Source organism: Equus przewalskii, chromosome 3 (assembly GCF_037783145.1).
Source record: "Equus przewalskii isolate Varuska chromosome 3, EquPr2, whole genome shotgun sequence".
Taxonomy (NCBI): Eukaryota; Metazoa; Chordata; class Mammalia; order Perissodactyla; family Equidae; genus Equus; species Equus przewalskii.
The window spans coordinates 115,703,787-115,724,324 of record NC_091833.1 but is presented as its reverse complement, the minus strand read 5'-3'; the positions used below and the strand labels follow the sequence as shown (position 1 = coordinate 115,724,324).

Below are 20,538 nucleotides of genomic sequence, written 5' to 3'. Positions count from 1 at the left end.
TGGATGGATGGATGGATGGATGGATGGGCGCATGGATGGATGGACGGATGGATGGACGGACGGATGGACGGATGGATGGAGGGATGTGATGGACGGATGGATGGATGGACGGATGGATGGATGGAGAGATGGATGGAGAGATGGATGGATGGACGGATGGATGGATGGATGGAGAGATGGATGGATAAATAACAGTCTCATGACACGGGTGTTGTTAGTCCCATTTTACAGATGGGAAACAGGAACTCAGAGAGGTTCAGTAACCTGCTCCGGATTACACAGCCAGAGATTCGCTCAGAGCACATCCAGGGATGGTGAGGGACTCCTACTCTGTCCCAAGATCCCCCACTCCCAGGGCAGCTGCTAGACGCTAAGACAGACGGAGGCAGACCACAGCATGACACAGGCGACACAGCCAAGGTGTCAGACAGCTGCGCAGGCTCTGGGGCAGCCCAAGAGCCAGAGTGAGAACTGTCTCAGGAGTCTAGGGAGGTGGGCCAGCTCAGCCTTATGTGTCCTTGGTCCCCAAGAGCAGGCACTGGCTGGGTGGGGACCTGAGGACACACCCGACGAATGAACCTAGGGCCTGAGGACCAGCCCCACAGGGTGGGGGACAACGCAGGGCTTCACAGGGGCGAAGGCACAGCAGGCGGGTGGGCAGGAGAGCTCCTCTGGCTGCAGGGTCCAGACTGGACTGGAGCGGGTGTGACTGGGCAGGCCCCTGGGGAGAAGGCAGGAGAGGGCTGCTGAGCTGGGCCTCCCGGGGACCTTCAGTCCTTCACTTGTTCACTCATTCATTCATTCATCCATGTAATGATCACCTGTTGGGAGCCTGGGGTGAGCCACGTATTGGCCAGCCCTGAAGAAGGCAGAAGGGAGACCAGGATGGCTTAAGCCGGAGGAAGGGGCGTGTCCTGGTCCAGATCAGGCTGCTGCCCATGCAGCGCGGGTTCCCTGGCAGGCCGAGCTGGGGAGGAGGTGGCCCAGTGGCAGCTGGGAGCTCAGTGGTGGCAGGTGGTGGGGACAGATGCGGGCAGGACCCTCAGGCCGGCTTCCAGCCCCTGTGCGCAGACGACCTGGCCCGAGCTCGCCAGACGACAGCCGCCTCCGCCATCTTTCAGTGACCGAGGGAGAGGTCCTTGGGGCTGCCCAGGGGTGAGCCGGCTCCCTGCTGCCCCAAGCCGGCCTCACTCTGAGTGGCCCCAGGGCTACAACCTTCCCTCCCACCAGGGCTGGGCTGGGGGTGCAGCGAGGGAGGCACTCGCTTTGATGCAGGATTTAAGGGGTGCCAACAAACTCAGGAATCAAGGTGAAAGGCATTTTAATGTGATATTTTAAAAAATGAAATTAATGCAAAAAAATTCATGATAAACAAAATGCCGAATTTTTAAATAAGGAAGGGATCCACCCCATGGTACCTTGGTGTCCACAAGCCGTGCTTTTAGCAGCAGGTAAATCATCAAGTTTGGAGCCAAATGGGTCATAGCTGGACTCTGGTTTAGACATGTACCAGCTGTGTGTCCTTGGAAAAGTTAACTATCCTCTCTGAACCTCAGTTTTCTATAGAGAAAAATGAAGCGAATACCAACTTGGACTAATGTCCTACAGTTGGGAAGTGAGGCAGGTATTTAAGGCGTCTCTCATGGTACCAGGCACCTGTTCCCAGTGTCATTGACCTGATCGGGACAAAGCACCCTGGGCAGTCAGAGGAGGCAGGGTTGTAGGGCGGAGGCCAGTGGTTGTGGACTGCGGGGTTGAGCGCCTCGTGCCAGGCTCCGGGCCGGCCCTCGCTGCTCCCCGCCACAGCCTTAGACACGGTCGTTCTGCCTGCAGGTACAGAAGAGAAACTGAGGCTGAGATGTTGGTGACTAGCCCGAGGTCACACAGCAGACACAGGGCAGCATGTCCCAGGCCCGTGACGCCCGTCCCCATGGGATCCAGGGAGGCGGTGGTGTGGCGTTTGGGGAGGGGGCCCCCAGAGGAGAGCCGGAAGGCGGTAACATGCTCTCTCGTTTCAGGCTGCCCTTCCCCCCTGGGGACCGAGTGACCTTCAACGGGAAGGAATGCGTGTGCCAGAAATGCTCCCTGCCCCCGGTGGCGGCGGGCAGCAGCGCGCCCCTGTCCCAGGGCCTCTGGAGTAAGTGGGCACTGAGGGGGGGGGGGCCCGCAGCGCCGGGGGAGGGGGCCTGACAGCACTGGAGCCGCTGCAGAAGCGGCCCAAGTCCGTAACTGCATGAGCGTAAGGAGGGAAACAGCACGGAAGCCTCCAGATGCTCGTGGCGCTGGGCCTTTGCACTGGTTGTGCCCCTGCACCGCCCCCGTGGGCTGCTCCTGCTTTTACGTCCAACTCCCACTCCTGCTTTCGGCCCCACTCTGCCTGCCCGCCTCCAGGAAGCCTCCTGCCTCCTCCTGCTCCTCTCCTCCAACACACTCTCAGCTCCCAAATAATTCCAGACCCTCCAGGGGCCCTTTGGGAGAGCCGTTAGGGGAGCATTGAACTCTGGGCTCCTGTGGTCAGGGGCCCTTGGGCAACTGCTCCACCCCCAGGAGCTGGGCCAGGGTGTGTATGCAGTGGGTGCTCAATACATGCTTCTTGGATGTAGAGGCAGGAAATTGTTACCTTGAAAGAACTGGTGCCAGCTGGAGTGTCGCCGGCCTGGGGCTGTAGGGCAGAGTGGAGCATGGTGGGAGCAGGCAGCGCTGGCTTTACCCGGTGGGTGGCTCCTCCAGGGCCAGAGATGGGATGCACAGACGGGAAGGGGAGCCAAGCGCTCCAGGGCTGCTGCTGCCAGGGTCCCGCTGCAGGAGCGGCGTTTTTGGAGCCCACGCGCACACCCTCCTTGTCTGCTGTGCTGGAGTCTCCACAGAGGGGCTTGCACCTCAGGCTCCCAGGGGTGCAGTGTTGGCTGGGAGGCTGATAATCCTTCGACTCTGGGAAATGAAGTCTGCATCACCTGGGGAGGCGTGCTGGCAGCCGCGGTTGCTTCCGGGCTTGCTAGGAGAGTCCTCCATTCAAAAATTACTCTCCTTGTGAGGGCTGGCTTATTGGGTTTGTAAGAATTTGCTTCACAAACAGTAGTACTATTATAATTAAATCTGAAATAGTCATCAAAGATTCTACAGCAAAATAAAAAAGCAGGGGATGAGTTTGAACAGTTTGTCTAGAGCTTCCTGGCAGCCAGAGTAAAAAGGGAAATATGCCCAACCACAGGCTCATTGTCTCAGACTTTTTTGAGATTTTTAAAAGTGTCATGGGCAGAAAGGCTCTACTCTTTCCAATATAATATAACCTAATAATATAACCTACCCTTTCTCGCAGTACGTGGTGAGAATCCCCAGCTTAGAGCCTGTTTTGTGCCTAGGAAGTGTTAAACATTCGTCACCAGCTCTTGACTCCTGTGCAGGTGTCTGCAGAGTCTTCCCATCTCCTGCCTCCTTCTGTCCCCAGAGCAGCCCCAGCAGACAGGACTCCCTCTCTCCATCTGCAGATGCAGAAGTGCCTGAGCCTGGTGGGGAGTGGGGCCGTGCGGGTGCCTGGCATCCAGCGAGGGCGTGGTGCGGCTGAGGCTTGAGCTAAGGCCTTCAAATCCCAGAGCAGGAAAGCCGGCCCAGCTGTGACCAGAGGCTTTTGGAGGAGGCGGCCTTTGTTCTGAAACTTGAAACACGGGTTTCAGTAGGTGGGCATTGGAGGGAGGGCACCACGGACGAGAGCAGGGCGCAGAGACTGGACACGTGTGGGATGTGCTAGGAGCAGACCCATGGGAGACAAGGGGGCTGCGGTGTGGAGGAGGGAATGAAGCAGGAGAACCGAAACCAGAGGCAAAGCCGTGCCAAGGCGTTCCAGCTGCATCCTGGAGGCAGCGAGGAGCCATAGGTGGCTGTTGAGTGAGGTAGTGCCCAGTTGCTGGGGAGTAATAGGTGAGTCAGGAACGGTCTGCCTGACAGGGTTGTGGGGCCGAGGGAGGGCATGCAGCCTTCTGCAGACGGGTGGAAAGCTGCAGAGGGCAGCCTTAGTGGGCTGCCCTTCCCTGGGGACGTGGAGAGTGGCCAGCTGTTTAGGCTGAGTCAGCCTGAGCCCAGGGCCTTGCGCTCCCCTTCCGCTCTCCGGCCCTGAGCCTGTTGCTTGGTGACAGGGTGAGGGCTGAGCAGGCGCCCACGCCTTCCCGGAGGAGCACCACTGCTTCTGGGTGGCCAGCACAGCGGTCAGGCCTGGACCTTCCACAGCCCTTTCTGTCCCGGATGCCTCCCCCCTGCCCCCGGGTGAGGGTCCCCTCCCCGAGAGCCCCCTTGCCCCTGTACAGGCCCCATTCCCCAGGCTCCTCCCGGTTCTCTGGTTCTGCACTGGGTACTGGTCAGAGCCCGTCCAGGGCAGACCCAGCCTGTGCCAGTTGGGGCGTCTCTGAGCCCGCTGCCCAGGGTGGACCCCACCACTCACCACCTGTGTGCCCTGGGCAAGCAGTGTCCCCTCTCTGGGCTTTGGGACTGGGCGTGGGGTCAGCAGTGGGTGTGGGCGGTGGCCTGGAGGCCAGCCTGGGGCAGGGGCTGCCAGGAGGTGGGAAGATGGGGGCTCCGACTGGGGGCAGCCAGTTCTTGGGCTTGGCCACGCCCCCCGTCCCAGGTCTGCACTCCGCTGGCTGGGGCCCAGCCTGGCCGGGGTGTGGATGGGGCACACCTGGAATCTGGGGTCATGCTCAGAGCCGGGACCTGGAGGCCCCACCCGAGTCAGGAGTGAAGGTGCACACTGCCCCGGGCGTGTGCAGACAGGGCCGGGCCTGACCCAGCCCGGAGCCCTCAGCCTGACCTCCGAGCCGAGCCCTCACCGCCCGGGCTGCAGCCTGGCAGCCTCTGTGTCGTCTGCCCAGGTGAGGCTGCACCCCTCGGGCGCTCAGGGGTGGGGGACGGGGACCTGAGGCCCTGGAGCCCCTTCTGGGAAATGGGGTGAGCCCGTCCTGCATGGAGGCTGTGAGGTTAAATGAGGACACGTGGAGAGATGAGGAGGGACCGGGCCTCGTGGCAGGAGCGGGCACACAGGGCTCCTCCGAGAAACCGCAGGCCAAGCCCGTAACTTTTCAGGCATTTTCCAGTTTTAGAACTCAGTCGATTCCTCATTTTCAAAGGTCAATCTCAGATTCGACTCAGAGCTCTCCTCCGCTCCCCGACCCCGGTCAGGCCTGGGGGGGCAGTGGGCGGGGGTAGGGCTGACCCTGCCCCCCGACTTCACAACTGGGGCTCAGAAAGGCGCCCTGGCATGTCCTGTGTCCCACGTGAGTTAGTGCCAGAGCCAGGCCCTGAACCCATGACCACGTCTGCTGGAGCAGGGAACACTTTGGGAGAAACAAGGAAACTGGAAAGTTCTAGAAGGGTCGTTCTGGGGAAGAGGCCCAGGCCTGGCCCGATGCTGTGATGGCCAAGCCAGGCCCAGGTGCACAGGCGAGTGGACGACTGGCTTTGGCCCTTCCCAGCGACCTCTGCCCCGGGCAGTGGGGACACTCCCTCGAGGACGTCGGCCTGTTGGCACCTGCTGTCAGCAGTGGGCGTCACGCGGTGCTGTGCTGTCATTTGCAAAGCTCTGCTGAGCTCCAGGTGTGTTTGGAAGGTGATGACTGCCGTTCCCATGACAACCGTCCTTTCTGCACCTCGCTCCCGCCTCCGCCTCCACTGCTCACTGTTCCTGACTCTGCCCCCAGTTGAGGGGCGCGAGTGAGGGGGCTGCTGGGAGGCCACGTGCCCTGCAGCTGCAGACGGCACAGTCGCCAGAGCCTCTGGACTGTTCCCGGGAGGACACACCGCTGACACAGCAGGAGGCAGAGCTCTCTGGACGGCCCCCCCAGGGCACCGGGCCTCTCGGCACCTCGTCCTCTCGTGACACAGCAGTCATCATTAGCGTGTCCTGCCTCACATGCCTTTACTCATGTATCAGACACGTCCCTCACACCTGGGGGCCTGTAGCTCCATCAGCTCTCCTTAGCCTCACCACAGCTCTGCGAGACTGCTGCCATGATTATCGCCATAAAACACATCCCAGCACAGAGAGGTGAAGTGACTTGCCATAGTCACACAGCTGGTGGGGGCAGCCTGGCTCCAAGGGCTGTGCTTCTCACCCCTGCTCTGCCCTGCCTCTCTTCCAGTGCTCTGCATGATCCTGTGGGGTGTGCTCCTTCCTTTGCCCATGACAGAGAAGCCAGCTAAGGCTCAGAGCAGGGTCTCTCGACTTTGACACTGTGAGGTTTGGGGCCGGATGATTCTTTGCTGTGGGGGCCGTCCTGCGCACTGGAGCATGCTGTGCCGCGTCCCTGGCCTCGACTCCACTGGTGCCTGGAGCGTGCCCCTGCCCACGCTTGTGCCAGTCAAGTATCTCCAGATATTGCCAAATGCCCCTGGGAGCAAAATCACCCTCTGGTGACAGGGACTGATGTTGAGCTCCCCAAAAGTGCCCCTGGTCACTCATAGGTGAGAGCTCAGAGCGGAATCCTGAATGAGCCAGTCATGTCTGTTCTGCTGGGGGCCGGGGAGTGGTTGGGCCGGGGGTCTGGGTGCCTCTGAACCTGAGGAGGGGGGCGTTCTCTCGCTTCCCATCCATCCATCCATTCATTCATGCACGCCTACACTCATTCGCCCAGCGGCTCCCGGCCCTGAGATGGAGGGAGGCCGCCTCCCACACGGGGTCTCGGCGCTCAAGCCTTTCTTGGGGTCCTTTCCAAAGTTGCGTGCAGCTTTGAACGGGGTGACAATTTAGCAAGGCCAGGGCTTGACCAACAGTTTTGTGGGCGTTAACTACTTTTTATTCTTAGAAATAGCATGGCGCCGGTCTCTGCCCCGGGGGGATGGAGGTGGCCCGGGCAAGCATGGCAGCTGTGGGGCCGCGGGGCCAAGTGCCGAGCTGTGCGCAGGCCTGACTCCCGTGTGCATTTGTCATTTATTGTGGCCGCCCGCCGTGAGGAAGCGGGACTGGCTCAGTATGATGGCAGTGGCGGGGCCAGGATTAGCAGCCAGGCCAAGGCCTTCTGTCTTGGGCACGGGGCCCCATGCTGCCTGGAGCCCTTCCGCAGAGCCAGGACCTGCCGAGTGGCTCAGGGGCTCCTGCAGGCAGGGGGCATCTGTCAGATGCCCCCCTCGTCCCTGCTCATCGGGACTCTGAGGGGGTCCCCAAGGCCCTGTCCGTGTCTTGCTCCCGACAAACACAGATACACACACACACACACAGAGACATACAAGACACACAGACATACTCACACAGAGACACACACACACAGACATGGTCACACAGGGACACACATTCACACAGAGACACACATGCATACACACACAGACATACACATAGGCACACTCATGCACACACAGACACACTCACTTGCACACATAGGCACAACATTCACACAAAGATACAAGTGCACATACACACCACACTCACACGAGATACACATATACATACTCACACAGATGCACACACACATCCCAGGCAGGTCAGTCTCTGCTCCACCCCTGGTCCTTCAGCACATGTGGCACTGAGTGTGAGAGCCCCTGGTGTGTCTGCTCATGGCTGGAGGGACTGAGCGGTGGCCGGGTCAGCAGGGTCGTGCTGGGACCCAGAGGCCAGTCCTTGTCTTGCTCCCCGACTCTGGCAAGGACCTGGGCCTCTAGAGGGTGAGGGGGCTAGAGCAGGGATGCGCATGGCTGGAAGGGGCAGAGGGGGTGTGGGAGTCTGGTCAGGGGCCTAACCAGGCCGGGGGCCACAGGGCGGAGAGCACTGGTCCCCTGAGGGCAGTTAGAAGACAGACGCTGGGGCCTGGCTGGTTGGGCTGCCAAGGGCGGAATCCCCAGGCCAGCTGCCTGGGTCCTGGCTGGGACTCAGAGCAGGAACACGGGCAGGGGCACTGAGCATTGTCTGGGATGAGGCCCAGATGGCCACAGAAGGAGCTCCAAGAGGTGGGGCAGGAGGCTTCCTGGAGGGGCATCCAGGCCGGCCAGAACCTGGTGGACAGGGCGGGGGTTGGGGGTCAGACCGCCCTCAGGTGGCCCATTTTCTTGGGTGGTCATGTTGGTTGGGTCACAGTTGGGTTCAAAGTCTACCTTCCGCCAGAGGGGAACAGGTGGGGCCACCCAGGCCTGCCGCCATCGTGGCACCTGCCACCTGGGCCCCTGCCTCCTCGGGGCAGCCCCCCTGCAGGGTGCTCTCGTTCCGCTGCATGTCCCCTGGAAGGCAGGCCTTCTGTCCCCTGCATCACGCTCATCTCGGGATCCAGCCCAGGCTGCATGCAGTCAGAGCTCAGTGCGTGCAGGGATGCCCTTCACGATTTGTTTCCTTCACGCTCCCACCGGCCGTGCAGTAACAGGGTCCTTCGAGCACAGCCAGCGGGACAGGCCCCTCCCCTGGGCCGCTCGAGGTGTTTTTGTGGTGTCTGTTGACCCAGCGGTGCACTCCTCCTGGCCCGCAACGACGTCTGCTGTCCCGTTCTTTTTCCAGGTTGCGGGGGCTGCGGCACAGAAATCAAGAACGGCCAGTCCCTGGTGGCCTTGGACAAGCACTGGCATCTGGGCTGTTTTAAGTGCAAGACTTGTGGGAAGCAGCTGAACGCGGAGTACATCAGCAAGTGAGTGGCGGGGCTCCGGGGCCCTGTGGTCCTCCTGCGTCCGCTCCACGCGGCCGCCCTCTGCGCTTCTCCTCTCCCTGCTGCCAGCTGCTCCTGTCCCCTAGTTAGGTGAGGAGAGCCCTCGGGGCCCTGGCGTGTTTGTCCCCACTGCCGGCCGCCTTAAAGCGGTGTGCAGACTCCAGTTCCGGTTTTGTCGATTGAAACAGATATTAGCGCTCCCATCTTTGACTTTGTAGGACACCTCCCCTCACCTGTCCCTGGTGTCACCTTCCCCCATTGCTGGCACCAGATCTCCTGCTGAATGCAAAGCGGACCTCAGCTGATGCCAGCAACAGAGCGAGGAGAAGGGCTGACCGGTGTCAGTTGTCACGGATGTGACAGTGCAACCCCATGCTCCGACTTCGGCACTGAGGGGCCATCGGGCAGCTCCCGCTGGCCGACACAGTGTCCCCAGGCTCACGGTCAGGATGCGATGATGGCTGCTTTGTGGGGAGGTGGGGAGCAAGTGTTATTGGAAGGCAAAGGAGGGGTTGGGATCACGGCCCGGGGCAGGAGAGCGGGACTGAGGGAGGGACGCACTTCAGTCCCCAGAGGGTGGGGAACTGAGAAGGTAAGCCCCAGACTGCATGGGTGGGGCGGGCGGTGAGGGGAGACAAGTCAGGAAGGAGCTGGGAGGGGCAGTTTCTCTGGGGGCAGAGCGGCTCCTGCCTGCGGGAGAGGGCCTCTGGGCAGCTTCCATCCAGGGCTCTGCTAGTTCTTGACGTCCGGCTGGAACAGAGCCATCACAGGAACGCCTAGTTAAAAGGAATCCTGTGCGATAAAGCCGCACAGAAGGAAACACACGCACATGCACACACATGCACATACGCACACCCACGCACATACATACACACAGGCATGCAAACACACATGCGCACACACACATGCACGTACACACAAACATGCATGCACATATATACACAGACATTCACATACACAAGCACGTGCACACATGTATACACATGCATGTGTGCATACATACACAGGCATGCACACATACACGAGCACATGCACACACACATATACACAAAGGACACACGAACGAGTGCATGTCACACTGGGGGGCCTAATCAGCTCAATTTCCTGGGTGACGTACTCTTTCAGTCTGCAAAGCGTCACCGTTGTGGGAAGTGGGGTTTATCTGTATTGTTTCTTACAATCATGTGTGACTCTAGATTTATGTCAAAATAAAGCATCCGCAAACCAAGGTGAGCCTCTGTCCAGGCTGGTCAGGCGGGTGAGCCTCTGGCCACGGGGGCGGGGGGGGCTGTTGCCTCTGTCACAGTGGAGGGAAGTGTGAGTGGTTCGCAGGCCGCCAGCCCGGCTGACACAGCGCTTGACAGTGAAACAAGTGCGCCTGCCCCCGCATCGCGGCCCTCACCGGCGGTGAGCGCTCGCCCACGCTGCGCAGCACTTAGCAACCTGCACGACCGTCCCAGAACTGTCGAGGGCCGCGTGGTGTTGCCATGGAGACGTTGTCTTTGAGCCTCCTGGGTTTGCTGCCTGTCGTTGGTGGGGAATAATGGGCCGAGGTCAGCGGCGATGGGGAGCGCACCCCGAGGCCCGGTTGACGGTTGACGTCTTCCTCCTGCCACACGAAGGAGGGACTTCCTCTCTGCGAGCATGGCAGAGGGGCGCCCGGCAGCTGCTGCAGCCCAGGGCCGTGTCACCCCACACCAGGCCCTCCCCCACCGGGCGTCTGCGTGACCTACCCAAGGCCCAGGTGTTGAGGAAGAGAGGCGACGTTAACTCGGGTCTCCCCACAGTGCGAGACGTCTTCCCTTCGGTTGGCCTGCATGAAATCAAAACCAAATTGGAAATAACACGGCGAGTTCAACGATGCTGGGGAAGGGACATGCCCTGGAGAGCGGCTGCCCCGGTGATCCAGTCACCTCCACACCCAGCTCCTGCTGGGCCGGGCCTGGGGCCGAGGGGATGGCCATGGTAGCAATGACAGTGGCCTCAGCCACCAATTGGCAAGTGCCTACCCTGTGCAGGTGCTAGCCACACCTTCTCTTATGTAGATCTTACTATTGTGTCTCCCATTTTACTGATGGAGAGCTAAGGCCCGGAGAGGTTAAGTGACTTGCCCAGGGTCACACAGCTGGGGCGTGGCATTTAAGCACAAGCGTGTTCCCCACGTGGAGCGTGGCCACCCAGAAACCTCGGCACCGCCTCTGAGCCTCCCCGCCCCCTCCACGCTGCCACTTGTCCTGTTGTGGTGACCTCTGGATAATAATAACAGTCACCTTTGAACGGGCTCCTGGCCTGTGCCAGATGCTGTACCTGGCATGTGCCTGCGTCGTCTGCCGTCAGCCACCCTGCAAGCCGGCTGTTGTCCTCACAGCTCATTTGCTGGGGCTCAGTGTTTAGGCCGCTCGCCCACGGCTGCCCCAATGTCTAGGAGCAGCACCATGACCCTGTCTCGCCCGTCACTGGTCCCCAGTGCCACAGACGGCGCCCAGCACATGGCAGGCCAGCCGGGAGCACGGGTGCAGAGTGGAAGCCTCAGCACAGGGCCCCCGTTCCTTCCCGCCCGCCAGACCCTCTGCCGCTCTGTGATCCCACGAGCAGGAAGCTCCCGGCCACGCCTGGGCCAGTGAGGTCTGGTCCCAACCACCGCCTGGGCCGCCTGGTCTCATGTCACCCCTCAGGCCTGGTCTCCGATGCAGGCACCTTTGTCACACACCTCTTCTGGTTCCCATTTTTCCAGGACGCCCTGGGCAGCCTCCTGAGGGTTCAGTAGGCCGTTTCCCACCCCAGATGTTGAACGTGGCACAGAGTGAACCGGAAGGAAGGGCCGCGCCTGTGGAAACATCTTTGCTTTCCCAGACGTGGCTGTCACTCCCTCCGCTCAGCCTCTAGAGGTGGCTGCCAGCCCCTCCCTGGCCCGCTGGGCAGGCGGCCGCACCCCTGGGCCCCTCGGTTTCTCCACCTGTGAAACGGGGTGGTCTGGGTGATGTTGCTCGTGGGGCTGGGTGATGACAGGGGACACTGCGCTGGCGCCCACGAGCGCCCCGTAAACGCGTCTGTCGGCGGTGCTGTTGTTCGGGGCAGGTGGAAGCGGGTGTCTCCGCCTTTGGCCGGGTCCCTCTCCCTGGCGCAGGCTGCTGGGTTTGGGGCCCTTAGGTGAACCCCGCCCGTCCTGACTGCCCGTCTCGTTGCAGGGACGGGCTGCCCTACTGTGAGGCCGACTACCACAGCGAGTTCGGCATCCGCTGCGACGGCTGCGAGAAGTACATCACGGGGCACGTGCTGGAGGTGAGTGAGGCGGCCCGAGCTAAGCCCTGCGCTGGGCCCCGGGGCCTACCTGCCCCCTGGGGGTTTCCCAAGAGGATCAAAATGGCCTCTCGGGGTGCCCCACGTTCGTGTGTGTTTGTGCAAGAAGCCGTACCCCGAGCCTTCGCCACCCCCTTCCTGCCAGCTCTGCTAGAGGACACCTCCCAGGGCCTCTCTGTGAGTGTCACCTCCTCCAGGAAGGCTTCCCTGTGACGCTCTCTGTCCTGGGCCCTTTACAAGTAGGTAGGGTTGGGGAGGGTGAGAACTTGATTCTCCGTCCAGCATTTCGAGTCCAAATGGGGAGACTGAGGCCCGGAGGGTTTAAAGTTAGCCCGGGAAGCAGGACTGTGTCCCCGTAGGAGGCTGAGGGGTCACCTGGCGGGGGAGGTCAAACAGCACTTCCAGGGTGGGGGGACTTGTGGGGTGCTGACGCTGAGTTTCTGATCCGGGCCGTAGTCACATGGGTGTGTCCCTTTGTGAAAATAACAGGTATTATGAGTTTTTCTACATTTGCTCAGTAAGATCAATCCCATGGGGCGGCCGGGGTCGACCCCATCACGGGATTCTGGGGCCCAGCCCAGCCCCAACCCCCCTCGGCCGCCCTACCTTGGCTCTGTGCAGGGGCGGGAAGATGGACTGTCCCTGGGCCTGCCTGTGGTCCCTGGGGGAGGGCAGGTGGCAGAGAACCTCAGGGAATGGGAGGGGGCTGAGCGCTGGGAGGGGAGGGCGCCTGGACCCAGCCGGGGGGGCGTGGGAGCCCTGTCCGCGGAGGTCGCAGAGCAGCCTCTGTGAGTGGGAGGATAGGTGGGGGAATGAGGCTGGGGGCCCCCGCCGCCATCGCTGACCAGGGCTTTTGAGCTCCCTCAGGCTGCTGCTAAGCTGGACCGGAGGCCGGAGCTGAGAAGCTGGCCAGGAGGGGGAGGGGCGTGGGACGGCTTTCCCTGCATCCCCAAGGACTCCCGCCCACCCTGCCCGCAGCTCGTGGCCAGCACGTAACGGGGGTGCAGGATGCTTTAGTGGAACTGGACATTGAAGGGCCAGTTGCTTTTCTTGAAATTACGCTTGACATCCGAGCCACAGGGACAGAGTTACACAGGCCTCAGCTCCACCTTTCTAACCCTCTCTCACTGTCACCTGGGCTTGGAGGGGACGGGGGGAGGCGAAAGCGGTAGTTGCACCCACCCTAGACATCAGTGCTGCCTGAGGCTGCCCCCAACTCACCTCCCCTCATTTCCTGGTAAACCCGGGGTGTCAGCGTCACAGCGGGAGTGGTCCTGGGTCTGTGTGGAGCTCTGCCCTCCTCTGCTGAGTGGCCTCTGAGGAAGGATGCGATTCCGCGCTCACTGATTGTAGAGAGTTCGCAAAGCACAAGTAAGGGGGAAGAAAAATCACTGATCAATGATCCTAGTTAGCTCACCTTTTTGGCTGGTTCCTTCCAGTTTTTTCCTCTCTGCACGTAATCATAGTTGGGATCAAACTGTTTGTACAACATCACGCCTGATTTTTTCAGCTCACGTTTCCTGTTTAACAGATTCCTATGTTTTTGTTTTTCGTATTATGGGTCTTTTTAAAGATGGCTTTATTGGAGCAGAGTTCACCGACCACACCATTCCCCCGTTTAAAGCGTGTGTCAGCGGTTTTTGGCATCTTCACAGAGCCGTGCGGCCGCCCCGCCATGCCTTTTAGAGCATCTTCCTTCCTCACCTCACGAAGATGCTGTGCCCTTTAGCTGTGACTCCACTGGACCCCAGCGCCCCGGCCACCTCCAGTCGACTTTTGGTCTCTAGGTTTCCCTGTCCTGGGCATTTTGTGTAAATGGAATCATGCAATACGTGGTCCTCCGTGTCTGCCTTCTGTCTCGCAGGGTAACGTTTTTGAGGCTCATCCTTCCCCCAGCATGTTTCAGTATTGCATCGTATCCCATCGTAGGTCTGCCCCGGAATTTAAGTCCATCATTTACTGTCGGACATAACACCGCTTTCGGGGTTTTTTTTACTACAGTAAATAACACTGAGATGAACATCTTTTCTCAACTGCATCTCTAGTTTTCCTTAAGATTAATTCACAGAAATGTAGAAACCGAGCCAACAGCTGTGAACTTTTTCAGGATTCTTAACACTCTTAAATCGCCTTCCAGAAAGATTATTCTAATTTACACTCTCATTACCAGAGTATGGTATTCCCCGTCTCCTCCCGCGGGTGTGACCTTTATGACGTCCTGGCCAGTGTGACGGGTGCGGACTCGGGACCTCGCTTTAGCGCGCCTCTCTTCCGTCCCTTCTGATGCTGGGGCTTTTCGTCGTTTTAAGCCAATCCTAGTTCTTGCATTTCAGTTTCGTTTCATAGACTTCCCCTGTTTATCCATTGGGGTCTTCACGTCTTCCTGACCCGACTGTGCGAGTGGTCACGTGATGAGTGTTGCTATTGTCTGCCCAACGTCTTATAGGTATTTTCCCAGGTGGCGAACATGCCTGATATTTACACACACACCCTCTCCCAGGACCCCGGGGCGAAGCCTCCCCGGGCCCTCTCCTGTCTCCTGGTGGCTCCCTCACCCCTCTCCCTTTGCTGCAAACCCAGCTCTGTGGGCGTCTGCCCCCTGTCCCCTGCATCAGCTTCTGGAGGCTCCCGCAAGCCCAGCAGTTCAAACCGTGTTTGTCTCTGTTCCCCCAAAAGATATTCCAGATCATCCCCTCTCTTGCAGGCTGCTCCCCCACAGTGACCTTGTCTTGGACAGGACAGAGGGAAAGGGCCAGTGTCACTCAGGACCGTCCTTGTCAGCTCACCGAGAAGCTCCCCATTGCCACCCCTACGCCCTCGCCTGCCCTTTCTGATAAAGGCGCTGTCCCTCCTCCCACCCATGGCCCCTGCCTGTGCTTGGTCCAGACCCCTCCCTCACCCTGCCGTCTCCTTCCCTCCCTGGGTGCACACCCCCCCTCAAAGGGCGTCCTCCCCAGTAGGTTTCTAAACGGCTCAAGTCTCCCCCATTAAAAAAAACCCTGCCAACCTCGCATCAGGGCCCCTCTACCCGCTGCTGTCCCCTTGTCCCTGCGCAGCCGAGGGCTCCATCCAACGGCCGCCCCACTGCCTCTCAGCCACCAGCCTCTCTCCTCGGTGCACTCGGGCCTTCTCCGCCTGCCTCCCGCAGGCCCCAGGCCCCTGGCTGGGGACCCCTGTCAGCCCCTTCACCGCCCCTCCCTGCCTGTGGGGCCTCCATGCCCACACTTCTGGGTTTCCCGTGGGGGCACCTGCTGGGCCTACCTCTCCTCCCAGAAGTCTCCCAGGCACCTTGCTCCTCCTCTCTTGAGTTACCTGGCTGACTCACCTTTGTCCCTCTGACCCATATTCCTCCTCTGAAGTGCAGGTGGCTCTAAAGCTTGGCCAGGTCATCACCAAATTTGGGAACAACTCCCCCCCGCCCCCGCCCCGGCCACCTGCCTCTCTCAGGGAGCTGCACCACCTGGTGCCACCCCTCTGGCACCTGGCGTCGGGCTGGCCTCCACCCCAGGGAGACCACGTGCTGGGCCATCAGCCAGCCCCCAGCAGGTGGCCAAGCCCACGGTGAAGGCAGAGTGCCCAGGCTCCTGCACTTGGTCTTTGCACACCACTCGGCCTCTCCCAGTGCGTAGACGTTGGCCTGCGTCCTCGTTTTAGCCTTGTGCCACGTCCTAATACCTCATGGCTAAAGTGCGGTGCGTCTTCAGCTCAGGCTGAGCTGTTGCTGCTGCAGGTGTGTGAGTCTAGCCTGACCTGCTTCCTGATGACCGTGGGCCCTGCAGCCTGGGAGAACGGGGGCAGAGACCTGACCCAAAGCCTGCAGTCGGCCCCGCCTCTCCCGGCCCTGAGCCAGCGCCGCACCTGTCAACAGACAGCTCAGTAACCTCCTTGGGTTCAGCGAGACACATCTGTGGAGTGTCCCCAGCTCAGTGCTGGCCCGTGGTAACTGTTGAGGGTGGAGAGCCTTCATCATCGTCCTGGGGCAATCAGCAGGCCTCCCCTAATGGACAGGGAGGGCAGGAGTGGCCCCGTCTGCAGTGTCAGCATCCCTGAGAGTTAATGCTGGGCCAAATACAGAATTGGGGGGGGGCCCGTGAATGGGGTCCCTCTGGTGCACTCCCGGTTATCAGGAAGGGCCCGTCTTAATTGTGAGGAGCAGGAGAAAAACAGGTCTGGGTTTCTCCTCCTCGTCTGCGGTGGAGGATAAAGGGCCTCCCAGGGAAGATTAATGCTTTTGTTTTCGCCTCTGCCGGCAAGTTCCGTGGCGTGGCTGAGTCGGCGGGCTCTGCAAAGCTCTGAGCATCCTCCTCGGAGAGGCGGCAGCCGCGGGCGGGCAGAGATGAGCCTGGCTCCGCAGAAGGGGAGCCGCCGCCGCCGTGGCACCGCCTGAGCTTGGCCTGGAGCGTGCCGGCGCCCAGGGGGGCAGGCAGTGGGCTCTCGGGGGAGCAGGTGGCAGGTGGCAGGATCTGAAAGAGAAGGAAAAGGATCCAGACCACTGGCTGGAGGGTGAGGGTGTCCATCTTCACCGTCACGCTGCCCGTTCCAGCTGTCCTGTCCAGGGAGTGGGCACTGGAGAGGGGCTGTGAGGGCCAGCCGATCGGACTGGGCTCTGGTGCCGGGACCCTGTGCAGGTAGGAAGCCTGGCCAGGTGCTTCTGAGGGCTGATGGGGAGGCCGAAGGTGCCATGAGGGGTTGCAGGTGGGTGGGCTGGCAGGGAGACGGGACAGGTCAGCGAGGTGTGAGCCCCCTCAAGGCACCTGTCATCCTCATTTGGGCCCTAAGGTGCCTGTCGGCACCCAGGGCTTTCCTCTCCCCAGAGCCCGAGTGGGGGAGCAGCTGGGCCCCCTTCCCTGCCTGCAGGAGCCCTCGATCTGTGCCACGTCTGCGTGCGGCCGGGCGGAGTGCCATCTTAACGCTGGTGCCTGCCTGCCCATGAAATGTGCATTTGGTGGTGGCGGTGGGGTTTGTCCCCCCCCCCCCGCAGTTGCTCCTAAATCTATAGCATCCTCTACTGCGTATTTTCCTGCCTCTGCCTGTCTTGGGTGTCTGTCTTGATGAACCTGCTCTATGCTGGGGTGCGGGTGGAGGAGCCTCAGGGTCCAGTGGGGACCTGGGAGGGGCTGACAGCTGCCCCCACCCTGGGCGCGTGGGGAGGGGTTGGGCGTGAGAGCAGAGCTGCGTGCCTGGAGCAGCCATACTGCCGTGCTGGCTCCTGGGGATGGAGAGAGCTGGAAGGTGACTCGTGAATCATCAGGGACAGCAGTGTCACCAGACCAACTAAACCTGAGTTTGATGAGGGGGAGGAGGTGCTGAGTGAGGGGGAGGCCCCGGCTCAGGCTTGCCGGCGCCCACCTGCCTTGTTGTCACGGTAGTAGCTGGAATGCTCCCCTGTGGGGCGGGGGCGGGGCGGGGGTGCGGGTGCTTCTGGTTTAGCCCCACCCTCCTTAACCCGGCCGTGCCCTCTCTGAGCCCCACCTGCCTGTGCTGCCTGCTTGTCTCCATGGTAACGAGAAGCCCAGGGCCCCTCTGGGAGCAGTAATTAATTCCTCCTTTATTTCTTCCTCCCTCCCTCCCTTCCTTCCTCAATCCATCACTCACCTTACAGACCCCCCAGAGCACTCACAGAGTCCCACCCCTGGCTGGGACTGGGTGCTCAGAGGTGACGGTGATGGGGTCCCCCTGCTGCCCTAGAGGAACCCTGGAGGGAGAAGGGGCCGCCCAGGCGCACTCGGGCCCTGCGTCAGGCGGCCAGTTAAACTGCTCTCCATTTCAAATAAACCGTCTCCTGCCACTCAGGGACACTGGCTGTTTTCCCCTCCTTCCTTCTGTCGGCACTTTCTGTGTGCCCTCATAAGCAGGTGTGACCATCACTGGGAGAGAACAAACCACATGTTCCAAACAAACAAAAGCGTTTCCTCGGGGCAGAGGTGAAGCTGGCTTCCAGAGGCCCCAGTTTCTCTCTCTCTCTTTTAATTTAATGAATGTGTGTATTTAAAAAGCACATTCAGAAGGAATAGCTGTTTATTATAAAATAAACCAAAACATCATCCATAATGAAGCCATCACCCAGACTAACTACTGTTAGCATTGAGAAATCATCCTTTTAGATGGTACACACAGACACACAGACACACATGCAGACACACAGATAAGCAGATACGCTCATAGACACACACAGACACACAGATACACAATAGACATACACACAGACACACACAGACGAACTCACACAGGCACACACACAGACACACACGAACACAGACACACACACTCATACACTCAGACACACAGACACAGACACACACAGACATGGGCTGACTTGCATGGAGCCTGCTGTCGCATCCCTGCTTCTCCCCCCAACAAGGAGTCTGCGCCTCTGGTCCTCGTCCTGGAGTGTGGTCTGTAATGTGGTCGACAGTGGCGTCCCCGTGCCCCCCGGTTATCTGGGTTTGGGGATGCTGGTGATGGCGCCAGGCAGACACCGTGCAGGGGCTCCTTCCAGCTGCACGCACCGCCGTGCAGGTGAGCGCCCCAGGTGGGATAAGTGACCCACCTTTCCCAGACTCGCTGTCCTCTGGGGGCCACTTGGGAACAACTGGTGGCACGGTCTCCGCGTTCAGAACGTCTTTAGGGAACACCGCCTCTGCGCGCGGCTCTGCTCCGGGGTCTGGGGGACAGTGGAGAGGGAGGGACAACGGTCAGATGATGCTAGATTGAGAGGAAGGAGAGGGCACGAGAGTGAGAGCCGTGCCAGCCTGCAACCCCGCGTTCCCAGCAGAGACCCCAAGCCGGGAGTGAGCGTGTCCTGGACCAGGGGCGGGTAGGGGAGCGGTGGGGAGCGTGGGGGCGAGGTCAGGGCTCTGAGGGGCTGCAGGTGGCATGGGCATTGCTGGCCAGCAAGGAGTGGGCTCTACTTTTCAGGGCGAAGCAGCCCCTGAGGGTCTTAGCGTGCAGGGCCCCTCTGGGGACCGCACGTGGCTGCGTTGCTCCTGCTGAAGGTCTGGATTAGCTTCTCAGTAAGTTTGGTTGTATCGGCACACCCTGATGATTAGCTTTTTTGAGATCTGGATTCCATTCTGGTCCTTCGAAAAGGAAACTAAAGCTTCGAATGGGGCTGGTGAATGCACCGTGCGTCCCCACTGGGAAACGGCCAGTCCCAGCTGGGGAGATGTGTGGCTGTGGGCTGGGCCCTCTGCAGCCTGGAGTCCTGGCGAGGGCTCGGAAAGCAGGCGGAGGCGCGGCCTGCTCTCCAGGGAGTGGAGGAGGCCGTGGATGGGTCTGGGGAGGACAGGGACTCCTGCCTGGGGTATGCGAGGCTGTCACAGTCTGGGGCCGGTCCCTCTGTGCTTCCAGCGGCCGCTGAGGAAGGGATTGCCGGCTCCGCCCTGCAGGGAGGCGGGGAGCTGCTGGAGCCCAGACACACTGACCCATCTTCTCGGCGCTGGCCCGGCTCTGACTCTGTGCCGGGCCCCTGGAGGCTGCATTCCTGTGTAACTAAAGAGGCCTGTCTGTCTTATTAAAGACGGCAGCCGCTTGTCAGAAGGCACGAGACGTCTTTTTAAAACCATGCACTATAAAATCTCATGGGCTTTTAATACACTTTTAAAATCTGAGCCATCTGCTGGGCTGGGGGCTGGGCCATCTGCTGGGCTGGGGGCTGGGGTGGCTGCACAGATGACACTGCCAGCTGCTGATTTTTGAGGCCCTTCTTGGACGGTGATTGGGAGGAAAGGGCCCTGGAAGAGCAGGGGAGTGCAGCAGTGTCCTAGTGACGTGGGGCCCATCACTGTGGCCACTGTGACAGAGGACAGGAGTGACAATGAGATTGATACAACAGGCGAGGGCACTTCTGTTTTTGACTCTGGGAGCCCGACTTAGTTGGTTGGGCTGCCGTAGCGAGCACTATAGGCTGAGGGGCTTAAGCAGCAGTCCTCACAGTTCTGGAGGCTGGACGTCCAAGATCCAGCCGCCAGCCCGTTCGGTTCCTGGTGAGGGCCCCCTTCCTGCCTTGCAGACGGCTGCCTGTCCTGCGTCCTCACATGGCAGAGAGCAAGCTCTGGTGTCTCTTCTTGTAAGGACGCTAACGTCCCTGTGAGACTTCACGGGGGCCCCACGTGTCAGGGCTTCCTTCCCTTCACGGCCAAATGATATTTCGCTGGATGGATAGACCACAATTTTTTTATGCACTCTCCCTTTGAGGGACATCTGGGTTGTTTCCACCTTTTGGCTGTTGAGAATGATGCTGCTGTGAACATTCACGCACAAGCGTTTGTGTGGACCTGTGTTTTCATTTCTCTTGTTCTGTCCTTGTCATTTTTCTTGTGTCCCAGAGTGGAATTGCTGGGTCGTGTGGTCATTCTGTACTTTATGAATGCACTGACAAACTTTTCCACAGTGGCCATACCTTTTTGCATTCCTTCCGTCGAGGTACGAGCGCTCCTATTTCTCCACATTCTCGCCAACACCTGTTGTTTTCCATGTTTTGTTTTCTTTCATTTTAATCCAAGTCACCCGAGTGGAAAGTGGTACCTCGTGGTTCAGATCTGCGTTTCCTTAATGACAACAATGTTGAGTATCTTTCATGTGCTTCTTGGCCATTTGTGTATCTTCTTTGGAGAAATGTCTGTTCAAC

General features: G+C 60.0%; 1 protein-coding gene and 1 long non-coding RNA gene across 51 annotated transcripts in view; one reads left to right on the top strand and one right to left on the bottom strand.

Annotated features, from left to right (window-relative positions):
• Positions 1 to 20,538, top strand: part of ABLIM2 (actin binding LIM protein family member 2) — a 156,863-nt gene that overhangs the window by 60,748 nt on the left and 75,577 nt on the right. For 49 of the 50 annotated variants that reach the window (XR_011538363.1, XR_011538362.1, XM_070613378.1 and 46 more), the window contains exons 4-6: positions 2,019 to 2,137; positions 8,465 to 8,591; positions 11,798 to 11,891. Coding sequence is in view for 47 of the 50 variants with exons in the window: in XM_070613378.1 (XP_070469479.1) it covers positions 2,019 to 2,137; positions 8,465 to 8,591; positions 11,798 to 11,891 (340 nt within the window). In the remaining 3 variants the exon portion in view is untranslated. Of the gene's footprint in view, positions 1 to 2,018; positions 2,138 to 8,464; positions 8,592 to 11,797; positions 11,892 to 16,241; positions 16,538 to 20,538 lie in introns of those variants that run through there. The other variant, XM_070613406.1, reaches the window with a different exon arrangement.
• Positions 9,746 to 13,309, bottom strand: LOC139082400 (uncharacterized). Its single transcript, XR_011538364.1, has 3 exons — positions 13,131 to 13,309; positions 10,343 to 10,422; positions 9,746 to 10,133 (listed from the first exon to the last, which is right to left on the bottom strand). It is a non-coding gene; the product is annotated as an uncharacterized lncRNA (long non-coding RNA).